The following is a 13,382-nucleotide window of genomic DNA, read 5'->3' as shown; positions in this document are numbered from 1 at the left end:
TACAGGCGTACATTGTAGTACATCCCATGTGCGGGTAATCACGGTCCTAATACAGGCGTACGTTGCAGTACATCCCATGTGCGGGTACACGCAGCCCTACTACAGGCGTACGTTGCAGTACATCCCATGTATCAATTGGACTCCACGCCGCGTGTTCTGTAGTCCACATACAACATACAAGACGCCTGTGACCTCCATGAATGAGACTGCGCACACTCCGTGTGAAAGGTGGTATATTTTTATTATGCAGTGGGCGTTTAATCATTAGTTAGCCTTTTACATATGACATACATATTAAAAAGGGAAAAAAAAAAATCCACTTTGTGGCAAGTCAGTGCACTTTTGCGTTTTTATAATAACACCGTTTGGGTTTTTTTGTTTTTTTTCTGTGTCATAGAGCGCCTGGTAGTGTCTGTAAAAAGAGGACGAGGGGGGAGGAGTCTGTCTGCTAAACACATCACATCCTACAGGATCAAAAAAATAAAAAGCATCCTACAAATTATAATAACTAAAATCACATTTACCGATAAAAAGAAAGCATGGGGACAATAAATATCATTCTGTAATATATTATATATATTAGGTTTTTTTGTTTTTTTTTTTCCTTGAATTTGCCTCATCTGCTTCTAAAGAACCAAGTGCAGCTGTAGGGGGCTGTAGCGTGGGGGGAGGGGCTCTGGAGGAGTGCAAAGAAAAGGGGGGGGAGTGCAGGGCGGTGCACGGGACAGCCGGGTAGTGCAAAGGATTCGAGGTCTTCTGAAATCGCATCAAAGTGAGCTACAGAGGCGGTTTGAATTAAGATATCGAGCCAAAACGGTTGCTAAAAAAACAAACATTTGACAGGTTCTCTTTAACGGCCTTGAAAAACCTGCATAGCTGACATTACGGTCATGAGCCGCGGCTTTTTAGCCAAGTTGCCCGCAGGCGTTCTTCTTGGGATCACGATTAGCGCCGATTCACGCCGGTGCGACTTGACAGATGGAAGACGCACGGCAAGTCGCACCCTATTCGTGGCTATGGAACCGTTCGGAGTTGCTCCGACATTAAAAAAAAGGTTCCTGCGCTATTTTTTTTTTGTGGTTTCATATGCGACTTGCATTGACATCTGTGCCTGAAGTTGCACAGATTTGCGGCAAGTCGCGCGGTTTGGCGGCTTTGAAATCGATCCAGGGCCGCATTGGGTGAACCAGGGCTCGGGCATCCTCGGATTTTCTGGGATGGAAAAACAACAAGAACTGGAATACCAACCTTAGCTGGTGGGGGTAGGAAAGCTGCGCTCCAACTAGTGCTGCCCGCAGGTTCTCTTAATCACTTGGTCATGTGACTGCCGCCATAGGGGAGGATCAGCGCTACAACCACCGCTCCGAAAATCCGGTGCTCTGGCCGGAAGGTCTCTGTAAACCTCCAACAATGTAACAATTTTCGGAAAAGAGCAAACGGTCATCCTTTATTGAACATGGATAACACCCCTACGCGTTTCGGCCGCTTAATCCTCAATAAAGTGCCTAAGCAGTCGAAACGCGTTGGTTGGTGTCTCTTATGGCTGTTATCCACCATGTTTATTAACCCCTTCACGCCGGAACCTCCCCGCCCTTTAAGGGTTTCAGAAGACAGGAGGCAGGGAGGGGTTTGGGGTCATGTGACCGCCGTGACACGCCGTCACGGTGGTCACATGATTGGGAAAGATCCAGATCGAAAGAGGCGATCAGGAACTTTCCGTGAGTACCGGACATGTGTGCTGGGAGCATGCAGGGTACACACTCTCAGCACATATGTCCTTCTTTTTATAGAACACAAATGTGCGGCCGCTCAGCGTCCAGGCCCAGACGCCGGGAGGCCGCACATTTGCATTTGGCCAGCGTGAAGAGGTTAATGAACATGGATAACAGCCCTAAGAAGTTCCAACGCGTTTCGTCCGCTTAATCCTCAATAAAGTGCCTAAGCAGACGAAATGCGTTGGTTGGTGTCTCTTATGGCTGTTATCCACCATGTTTATGAAAGGATGACCCTTTGCTGATATCACCATTGTGCCGGCTCTCTGCAGAATTCAGATTGACCGATTATACCCCTCAGTGGAGATCACATGACCAGGTCCAAGCACTGTAGACAGTCAGGAAAGGTAACTATATCAACCTTTCTACCTACCCCAGGGAAAAAAGGTCTGCTCTAAAATCAGTTAGAAACCCATCGGGGGTAAAAGAAATGGCTGATGTTGGGGGATGAAGCTGGGAACTTGGGTCTACACTGGTGTCTTCACCCGCTTCCACCAATGCTGGGTGGACCTTGGATGCACCTCCACCCAGCACTGATTTTAGGTGCTCATCAGTCACCTGCACCCCTACCTAGCACCGAAATACACTACATTGCTGGAGGCTAACAAGGACACCCCCTTAAAGCCAACCCTCACACAATATAGGAGGAAAAAAGTCCACCCAAAACCCCTTGCGGAGGGACCCTGAGGAAGAGGTCTTCCCACATCTGTTGCCATGAATGTAGCCAGCCAAGCCTGACTTTTCATTTGAGCTACTATTGTCACAGGAAACTCTTCATACTGCCAGACAATGTAGTATTTCTGTAACCTGCACTCTACAGTGTAGCACTACTAGTGATGCACCGATATATCGGCCGCCAAAAATTATCAGCCAAAAATCAGGTTATCAGCCTTTTGCCTATAGAAGGAAAAAGGTGCATATAATGATAATTGACTTCAATGCAAAATCACGTCCCATTGACTTCAGTGCAAAATCGCGTTCCATTGACCTCAATGCAAAATAGTGTCCCATTAACGTCAACGCAAAATTGCGTCCCATTAACATTAATGCAAAATCGCATCTCATTAACATCAATGCAAAACTGAGCCAATGCAAAAACGCTACCTATTGGCTTTAATGCAAAACTGCGTCCCATTGACGCCAATGCAAAAACGCTACCTATTGGCTTCAATGCAAAAATATCCCATTGACTTCAATGCCAAATCACATCCCATTGACTTCAATGTCAAATCGCGTTCCATTGACTTCAATGTCAAAATCGCGTCCCGTTAACGTCAACGCAAAATTGCGCCCCACTAACGTCCATGCTAAATGGCATCTCATTAACGTCAATGCAAAACATGTGTCCCATTGACACCAATGCAAAATCGCGTCCCGTTGACTTCAATGCCAAATCGCGTCCCATTGACTTCAATGCAAAATCACATCCCGTTAACAGCAATGCAAAATTGCGTCCCATTAATGTCAATGCAAAAACGCTCCCTATTGGCTTCAATGCAAAATCGCATCCCATTGACTTCAATGCCAAATCCCCCCCCTATTGACTTTTTTAATTTTACATATATTTAATTTTATTTTCTGTCCAATTTTTTGTGCGTTACTTTCAATAAAAGTTATTTTCTTACGTTACTGGATTGTACTTTTTAAATTCATTGTCATTTAAATTCAAGATATTAAATAAAAAGTAGAATATATCACAATAATGTATAAAAAAAAATATTTAAAAAAAAAAAGTGTCCATTTCGGTTTCGTTTTTTTTGGCCAAGCAAATTTTCGGTTTCGGTCCAGAATTTTCATTTCGGTGCACCACTAAGCACTACTCTACGTAGATTGGTGACAGGCTCAGGCTAGCATGGAAAAACCAATCAAATTGCTTCCCTCGGCACATCCACGGCGTATACCGCCATCTTGTTTTAAAGCTTTCCAATGGATCACGCTTAATTCAAACAGCCAGGGTAGCTTAGTCTTGTGCGGTGTGAGGGTCTATATCTAATCAGGTGGGCCCTCACACTATATATGTTGTAGGCAGAACCAGGGGCGGACTGACACCTCATGGGGCCCCCGGGCAATAAGGGATCATGGGGCCCCTGTGTCCTCACCCACACTTAAACCACACCCAAAAAAGCCTATGAAATGTACCAGGGGCATCTCATGGGGCCCCTTACTGACCCTGGGCCCTCGGGCAGTGCCCAAGTTCACAAATGGTCAGTCCACCCCTGGATAGAACGTAAGTTGGCCATACCACGCATTTCAAGCAAACGTGGGTGTGGCCTCACCTTCACGGATTCAAAAAGGGGGCGGATCCAATAACTTTCGGAAGCCAGTCCGTAAACCCAGTAGCCATCAAGTGTGACTTCCTTTCTACCTGAGTCAGTGGGAGTAAAGTGAATCACGCGCTTCAAAAGGCGCCACCGTTTGCTGCCAGGGGATACCTGTGGCTTTTGGTAAGGAGAGGAGTGACCCCCCCCCTCCTGTCCCCTCTACCCCAGGATCCTGCAAGAGCTGGGGCATCCGTATATGTAAACAGGACACTCGTAGTCCGAAATTAGAACAGACCAAAATTTAAAAAAAAAGAAGACGTACGCGTTGACCGCGAGTAAAGCTGTCGGAAGGAACGTGTGGTTCAGATAAGTCAGTGGTTCTCAACCTGTGGGTCACGACCCCTTTGGGGGTCAAATGACCTCTTTACAGGGGTCGCCTAAGACCATCGGAAAATACATATTTCCGATGTGTAAAGAGCAGCTACTGTGTAGAAAGCAGCTGCTGTGTAGAAAGCAGCTACTGTGTAGAAAGCAGCTACTGTCTTAAAAGCAGCTACTGTGTAGAAAGCAGCTACTGTATTAAAAGCAACTACTGTGTAGAAAGCAGCTACTGTGTTAAAAGCAGCTACTGTGTTAAAAGCAACTACTGTGTAGAAAGCAGCTACTGTGTTGAAAGCAACTACTGTATTAAAAGCAACTACTGTGTAGAAAGCAGCTACTGTGTTAAAAGCAGCTACTGTGTTGAGAGCAGCTACTGTGTTAAAAGCAGCTACTGGGTTGAAAGCAGCTACTGTGTTAAAAGCAGCTACTGTGTTGAGAGCAGCTACTGTGTTAAAAGCAGCTACTGTGTTGAGAGCAGCTACTGTGTTAAAAGCAACTACTGTGTTAAAAGCAGCTACTGTGTTAAAAGCAGCTACTGTGTTGAGAGCGGCTACTGTGTTAAAAGCAGCTACTGTGTTGAGAGCAGCTACTGTGTTGAGAGCAGCTACTGTGTTGAGAGCAGCTACTGTGTTAAAAGCAGCTACTGTGTTGAAAGCAGCTACTGTGTTGAAAGCAGCTACTGTGTTAAAAGCAACTACTGTGTTAAAAGCAACTACTGTGTTAAAAGCAGCTTCTGTGTTGAGAGCAGCTACTGTGTTAAAAGCAGCTACTGTATTGAGAGCAGCTACTGCGTTGACAGCAGCTACTGTGTTAAAAGCAACTACTGTGTTAAAAGCAGCTACTGTGTTGAGAGCAGCTACTGTGTTGAAAGCAGCTACTGTGTGGAAAGCAGCAGTATTGGAGGTAAAACGACACTTCATGAATTCTAATTACTGGGTAAATAATTTTATGGTTGGGGGTCACCACAACATGAGGAACTGTATTAAAGGGTCGCGGCATTAGGAAGGTTGAGAACCACTGAGCTAAGTCGAAGTAATAATAGAAAAGAAATAAAAGCACCACAAAAATTATACAAAAAAAAAGGCTGCCGGGTCTTGTTCTGTTGTCAGTGCATCAAACCCCACCTACAAAGACAGAAAGTCGTAAGTGAGTCGTGACCGATTTAAAGAGGAGGTCGGTCTGGTAAAAAGTAAAAAAAAAAGGTTCACCAAGTGCTTAGCGGAAGCTCATCCTCCACGCGAGGACGGCCACGGTAAAAAGCTACAACGACCGACAGAAGCGATGCCGCTAAAAGCTGTGAATCCACAGTCACCGCACACAATGCAGCTCGCAGTTGAGGACTACCTTAGTTACACAGAGTCCTAAAAAGTTCCTGAATCACCCTAAAAAAAAAAACAAAATCATTAGTTGCAAAGTGCTTGCCTTGATGTGAATATAAAGGACGATAGCAGGAGGAATGGCTTTACAAGAAAACACGTAACAAAAAGAAAAACCAAAACATTATAGAAAAAGCGGGGGGGGGGAAAAAAAGAAAATGGCGACTTCAAATGGAATGTTCTGAAATGAGGTGGACCAAAAAACGGAGACAGTGGTTCGTTAATCGGGACGGAGAGAGCAGTAAAGTGAGGTCCGAACCAAAAGGTTCAGGTTGAGGGTTGAGCCGGTTGTCCGCCTGAGTTGTGTGTAGTCGGGGGGTTAGTTTCTGTGCAAAAAACACCTGTAAGAACGGACGTGCAAGGAGAAGAGGTCTCGTGGTCAAGAGAGGAAGGGGGGGCGGCTGAGTTTACCTGAAAAAAAGGCGATCTATAGCAGCAATAAGCAAATGTTAGTGTGTTAACATGATTCAGCAGCCCCGGTGGATGAGAGGTGGAAAGAGGATGAAGGAGGTATTTCATTCGTTGCTTAGCCCGATTTAGTGTGACGTCACCTGCGTGAGTGTGGAATGGTATGGTCCAAAAAAAAAGGTGATGGAAGGTCTCAGGAGCTAGGGAGGAGACAGGACAGTAAAGAAAAATGAGCTCCCCCTTGCTCCTTGGTGGAGTGCGAACAATGTCTATGGTGGAATGTCAAAGTGGACCTTGAAAGAATGGCGTAGTGGAATGGATCCAGCCAAAGCCAAAAACGGCATGGACGCTGGGAAGAGATGGAATGACCGTTGGATGGGAAAAGTTCTTCAAGGTGTACCTGTCACCTTTACAGAGCGCAGGCCGTTTTGCGAGCTTTCTTGGGAATTACCCTGCTACAAAACGACTTTGCTCCGGTTAGTCGATGGGTCCACTTACACACATACAAACACGAATATATTGTACAAATGAAAAAAAAAAAAAATCAGAAAAATAAATTAATAAAAGAAGAAATCCTTATCTCAATAAATATGCGATTGACGTCCGTCCCGCCGCTGGGCGGAGTTCGTTCTATCAGTAGAGCGCGGTAAGCGCAGGGACAGCGTCCTTTCCGATTGCCCAGCGGGATAAAATATGGCTCCTGCTCGGTGAGCAAGTTCAGTGTCTGCGACTGGGAAGAAGGGTGGGGGGTGGGGGGGGGGGGCGGAGGGACCTCGCTGTCTTCTCTCAGTCTGTAGAGTGAGAGGCCGAGGGCCGGGCCCGAGGGTTCAGGTCAATTCTGCTGCAATATTAAATTCTCCAGTTCATCGGCTGAGCGCAGAAGGAAGGCGGCCGACTCTCGGTACCCGGCGATCAGCTGTCGCACCGCTCCGATCTCCGTGGGGCTGAGCTGGGCGCACGGCATTGCCCGGTTGGTGGAGTTGGTGGGGGTGCTGCCAGAAGCCGAAGACTTCATGCTGAGATCAGTTGGACCTGTTTCAAGAAAAAAAAAAAAAGAAGGTCAAAGCTGGATGTGTCGTTGAGCAAATATCAGCTATGGGAGGATAAAATAAAATGATATGACGTGTGCAACCTCAGAGGGAACTAAACCCTCCTGTCCTTCACAGTCAAGGAAGCTGCCATCTTACCCTCCACGTCATCTGCAGTTGCCACGGTTCTGCAAATGCCATTAGTTATGATGGCCGCCATTTGATGTCTTGGCAGTTTAGCGAAGAACAAGAGCCACTGTGACAGTTATTATTCCTGGCATGACTTGACTGTAATAGGAAATTGGGTAAAGTGGAACTAAACCCCCCTATGCTTCATCCAAGGAAGCTGCCATCTTACTCTCCACTTCATCTGCAGCTGCCACAGTACTGCAAATGCCATTAGTTATGATGGCCGCCATTTGATGTCTTGGCAGTTTAGCGAAGAACAAGAGCCACTGTGACAGTTATTATTCCTGGCATGACTTGACTGTAATTGGAAAACGGGCAAAGTGGAACTAAACCCCCCTCTCCTTCATCCAAAGAAGAGGCCACCATAGCCTCTGTTTGGTCTGCACCTGTTATGGTGCTGCACATGTGATCAGTTATGACAACGGCCATTTCACGGTTCGGCAGTTTGGTTCAGAACATAAACAAATGGGACAGTTCGCATTCCCGATACGTGCTGATTTCTGAAACCGTCATATTGATAGGTTTAGTACCACCTTACCCTAGGTCAGGGGTGCAGCTCTCCAGCTGTTGCAGGACTACAAGTTCTATCATGCCTTTGCAAGTCCTAGCTATAACTGTCAATTGTCTCATGGGAAATGTAGTTCCACAACAGCTAGAGAGCCGCAGGTTGCCGAACCCTGCCCTATGTTCACATGTGCGGGCGGTGCTGCTGCGGATCCGCACGAAAATCCGTGCAGCCACACCACCCGCACAGAGGACTGCGGACCCGCGGGTGGGTGATATTAGTTCTAATGGCACGCTGCCTGCACTGGAAAACCGTTCTGGGAACCTCGGCTGCGTTTTCCAAAGAAGTGCCGGGACTTCTTCCCTGCGTGTCCCGGGGCACAGGAGTCCAATCAAATGAATGGACTCTCGTACCCGTGCAAAACGCGTCCCACACGGCCGGATAGATGTGAACTGGGGGTTAAAGTGATATCAACCCCTCGCCCTCCAGAGGATGTCCCCCCTTCTTGACCAGGTTGTTATTTTTGCGTTACGGCGCTGTGTTACTTCACCTGACAATTGCGCGGTCATGCAACGCTGCACCCAAATTAAATTTCTGTCCTTTTTTCCCCACAAACAGAGCTTTCTTTCTGTGGTATTTGATCATCTGTGCATTTTTTATTTTTTGCGCTATAAACAAAAAAAGACCGACAATTTTGAAAAAAACAAAAAAAAAACCAAAACATTATTTTTGACTTTTTGTTATAAAACATGTCCAGTAAAAAAATGAAAAAATGTAATTTCTTCATAAATTTAAGACAAAATGTATTCTGTGACATGTCTTCGCTAATGAAAAATCCCAAAACCTGTCAATTGGTTTATGTGAAAGTTATAGCGTTTACAAATGGCGGTATAGATACTGGAATGTTTATTTTTTTTATCCTAGTAATGGCGGCGATCAGCGGGACTGTGGCAGGCATTCTGACACTGGGGGGAACTGACTAACTGCCACTGACATCTCCAGTTACACCAATACAGTGATCAGTGCTAATAAAAAGCACTGACACTGTACTAATGGCACTGGGCATGAAGGGGTTAACATGGGGGGCGATCAAAGGGTTACCTGTGTGCTGTTTTGTGTTTTACTGTGTACTGTGTGTGTTATACTAGGCCAGGGGTGGGAAAACTGCGGCTCTCCAGCTTTGGTGGAACTACATTTCCCATGAGGCATTTCAACATTACAAAACTGACAGTTACAGCTATGACTTACAGAGGCATGATGGAACTTGTAGTCCTGGAGAGCCGCAGTTGGCCCACCCCTGTACTAGGGAAACATGCTGCTGTGTATTTCTCATAGAAATACACAGCAGCATGTTATTGCTGGCAGGAGAGAGACCTGTGTTGTTTACACACAGGTCTCTCCCCTGTCAAATGTTACTCGGCAATCACTGGTTGCCGGCGGAGGACCTTCGGTCAGGACCCGGTGATTGACATCTGTAGCCACCAATGGCGGCGTGGGTAGGGTCCCCCTACCCGGAGATGCAAATCACGTATATAAATGTGACTTTGCGCAGCCCTGCCGCCCTGTAGCAGTATTTCTGCTATAGGGTGGGGGAAAGAGGTTAAAGGCTTGTTTGTTTTTTAAAAAACAAACATGTCATACTGACCTGCCCTGTGTAATGGTTTTGAACAGGACAGCCCCGATTCTACTCTTCTCGAGTCCCCAGCAGCGCTCCTGTCCCCTCCTTCCTGCCTAGTGCCCCCACAGCAAGCAGCTTGCTATGGAGGCTGCCGAGCCGCTGCTCTGTGTGTCCACTCAAACACACGCAGCCCCACCCCTGCTCTCTCCTCATTGGCTCACTGGCTGCGATTGACAATAGTGGGAGCCAGTGGCTCCTGCTGCTGTCTCAACCAATGAGGAGGGAGAGATGCAGGAGAGCCGAGGCTCTTGTGCACATCACTGGATCAGGATGGGGCTCCATTAAGTTTAAGGGGGTGCTGCTGCAGTTCTTCAGTCCTTACAACCACTTTAAGCAGACATATATAGTACACATATACCATACACCCTACAAATGCCCCATTACCCTCCATATAAAGTCAGTCTGATCCTACACGGCTGGTTATTGTACAGGGCGGAGCTTACCATTGCAGTGGTTTCCAGTTTGCAGTGAGGTGGGAGGCGCCAGGTTGCCTCCAATGGACCCGTAACCGCGATAAGTGTAGTGGAGACTTCCGTTCACATAGACGGGATCCTGGACAAAATTGGTCGCCGGCAGTGTGAAGGTGGACTGTGAGAGGCCGGAAGTCTTCTCTAAGGAAACATTCTCTTCCTGAGGAGGATACAAGGACACAAGGTGACCAGGAGCCATACTGACTGGTAGAGCCAGTGCTGGGTGCGAAGGAAGAAAAAGGAGAAGAGAGGGAGAGGAGGAGAGATGAGAAGAGAGTGGTAAGGAAGGAAAAGAAGGGGAGAAAAAGAAAAAAAGAAAAGAGAAGAGGAGGATGGGAGAGGAGAGGAGTAGGGGAGAGGAGATAAGAGGAGGAAAAGAGAGGAAGAGGAGAGAGGAAGAGGAGAGAGGAAGAGGGGAGAGGCGAGAGGAAGAGGGGAGAGGCGAGAGGAAGAGGGGAGAGGCGAGAGGAAGAGAGGAGAAGAGAGGAGGAGATACAGGAGAAGGTGGAGGAGGGGAGAGGAGTTGAGGAGGGGAGAGGAGTCGAGGAGGGGAGAGGAGAGAGGAAGAGGGGAGAGGAGAGTGATAAGGAAGGAAAAGAAAGAAAAGAAGTGGGAGAAAAAGAAGAGACAAGTGGTAAGGAAGGAAAAGAAAGAGAGAAAAAGAAAAAAAGAGAAGAGGATAGGAGAAGAGGAGGAGAAGAGGATGGGAGAGGAGAGGAGGAGAGGAGATACGAGGAAGAGGGGAGAGGAGAGAGGAAAAGGGGAGAGGAGAGAGGAAGAGGGGAGAAGAGAAGACAGGAGGCGGGGAGAGGAGGAGGGGAGAGGAGAGAGGAAGAGGGGAGAGGAGAGAGGAAGAGGGGAGAGGAGAGTGGTAAGGAAGGAAAAGAAAGAAAAAGAAGAGAAAGAAAAAAAAAGAAGAGGAGAGGAGGAAGAGAGGAGTGAAGAGGAGAGGAAAGGAGGGGAGAGGAGAGAAGAGGAGGAGGGGAAAGGAGAGGAGAGATGAAGAGGGGAGAGAAGAGAGGAAGAGGGGAGAGGAGAGAGGAAGAAAGGAGAAAAGAGGAGGATGGGAGAGAAGTGGAGGAAGGGAGAGGAGAGCAGTGGAGGAGAGGAGAGAGGAAGAGGGGAGAGGAAAGTGAGAAGGAAAAGAAAAATAAAAAGCAGTGGGTGTGGTTGGGAACACCTCTTGTGATTTACAAACTGGCAAGAAAAAGGTATTCTCAGATTATTGCCATCAGACAACTATTTGGGAAAATCAATATATCAGTGCACGTCTAGCTTCCTGCTTTGCACTGCCAATGTTTCCAGGGACACGGGATTACCTGAGAGGTCTGATAAACTTCTAGTCTCATCCTTTTGGCGGCTTTTCTTGATTCGCTCTCGCAGGCGGCTGCCAGAATGTTCTCCGCCATGGCTGAGGTCAGGTGAGGCGGAGTCGGCCTGGCCTGGGAACACAAAGGGCGCTGTGTATAAGACAAGAGAGCAATATCACATACAAAACAGACGGACCCCTGACATGGCCATACCTGGCTACACACACAGACTGCTACCTATCCGACCACGGAGGAGCACCGTGCCTTCTGTATGACTGTGGTCGGGGAATTACATTGTCAGCATTTGTGACATGGCCTGCTTTTATGAACTCTTTAACCACTTCCACTCCGGACACTTTCCCCCCCCTTCCAGTCCGGACACTTCCCCCCCCCTTCCAGTCCAGACGCTTTCACCCCTTCCAGTCCAGACACTTTCCCCCCCTTCCAGTCCGGACGCTTTCCCCCCCTTCCAGTCCGGACGCTTTCCCCCCCTTCCAGTCCGGACACTTTCACCCCCCTTCCAGTCCGGACACTTTCACCCTCCTTCCAGTCCGGACACTTTCACCCCCCTTCCAGTCCGGACACTTTCCCCCCCTTCCAGTCCGGACACTTTCCCCCCCCTTCCAGTCCGGACACTTTCCCCCCCTTCCAGTCCGTACACTTTCCCCCCCTTCCAGTCCGGACGCTTTCACCCCTTCCAGTCCGGACGCTTTCCCCCCCTTCCAGTCCGGACACTTCCCCCCCCTTCCAGTCCGGACGCTTTCACCCCCTTCCAGTCCAGACGCTTTCACCCCTTCCAGTCCGGACGCTTTCACCCCTTCCAGTCCGGACGCTTTCCCCCCCTTCCAGTCCGGACGCTTTCCCCCCCTTCCAGTCCGGACACTTCCCCCCCCTTCCAGTCCGGACGCTTTCACCCCCTTCCAGTCCAGACGCTTTCCCCCCCTTCCAGTCCGGACACTTTCCCCCCCTTCCAGTCCGGACACTTTCACCCCTTCCAGTCCGGACGCTTCCCCCCCTTCCAGTCCGGACACTTTCACCCCCTTCCAGTCCGGACGCTTTCACCCCCTTCTAGTCCGGACGCTTCCCCCCCCTTCCAGTCCGGACACTTTCACCCCCTTCCAGTCCGGACGCTTTCACCCCCTTCCAGTCCGGACGCTTCCCCCCCCTTCCAGTCCGGACACTTTCACCCCCTTCCAGTCCGGACACTTTCACCCCCCTTCCAGTCCGGACACTTTCACCCCCCTTCCAGTCTGGACACTTTCACCCCCTTCCAGTCCGGACACTTTCACCCCCTTCCAGTCCGGACACTTTCACCCCCCTTCCAGTCCGGACACTTTCACCCCCCTTCCAGTCTGGACACTTTCACCCCCTTCCAATCTGGACACTTTCACCCCCTTCCAGTCCGGACCAATTTTCAGCTTTCAGCGCTGTCACACTTTGAATGCCAATTGCGCGGTCATGCAACACTGTATCCATATGAATTCTTTAGAATTTTTGCCAGACAGATAAAACTTTATTTTGGTGGTATTCACCACTGGGATTTTTTTTTTTTTTTGCTATATAAATGAAAAAGTCCAAAAGTTTTGAAAAAAAGTGTTTTTCTTATAAAATTTTGCAAATAAATAATCTTCCTTCATAAGTCTTGGCCAAAATTTATTCAGTTATCTTTTTACTAAAAAATAAAATAACCCAAATTAGTTTATAACCAAAAATTATAATTTTTCCAAAACATTTTTTACATTTTTATTTTATTTTTTCATATTATTATTTAAGTTTTTGTTTTTTTTTAAACATACTGTCACCCTAGCAGTACAGTATCACCATAGTGACACTGTACTACTTGTGGGGGGTGATGAAGATTTTTTTTTCCTTTTTTTACACTGATTGCTTTTATACCCATAAAGGCTGTAAAATCAATAATATCTCCTTCTCTCTGGCTGCATTCTTGCAGCCATTGAGAAATAGTGTGTGAGCTGTGATTGGTCACAGCTTGTCACATGGTAC

General features: G+C 47.7%; 1 protein-coding gene across 3 annotated transcripts in view; it reads right to left on the bottom strand.

Annotated features, from left to right (window-relative positions):
* Positions 1-222: 222 nt before the first annotated feature.
* The window catches only part of NOL4L (nucleolar protein 4 like), a 49,841-nt gene continuing 36,681 nt past the window's right edge, over positions 223-13,382 (bottom strand). For 2 of the 3 annotated variants that reach the window (XM_089665553.1, XM_089665554.1), the window contains exons 6-8: positions 11,388-11,528; positions 10,042-10,228; positions 223-7,230 (exon numbers count right to left, since the gene is read on the bottom strand). In XM_089665553.1, the coding sequence (XP_089521679.1) occupies positions 7,031-7,230; positions 10,042-10,228; positions 11,388-11,528 (528 nt within the window). In that variant the 3' untranslated portion in view covers positions 223-7,030. The remainder of the gene's footprint in view (positions 7,231-10,041; positions 10,229-11,387; positions 11,529-13,382) is intronic. The other variant, XM_089665556.1, reaches the window with a different exon arrangement.

Source organism: Staurois parvus, unplaced genomic scaffold, assembly GCF_062004578.1.
Source record: "Staurois parvus isolate SC_StPar_1 unplaced genomic scaffold, SC_StPar_1.0 ptg002240l, whole genome shotgun sequence".
In the NCBI taxonomy this organism is placed as follows: domain Eukaryota; kingdom Metazoa; phylum Chordata; class Amphibia; order Anura; family Ranidae; genus Staurois; species Staurois parvus.
Note: the sequence above shows the minus strand (reverse complement) of the source record. Positions and strands in the feature narration are given on the sequence as shown.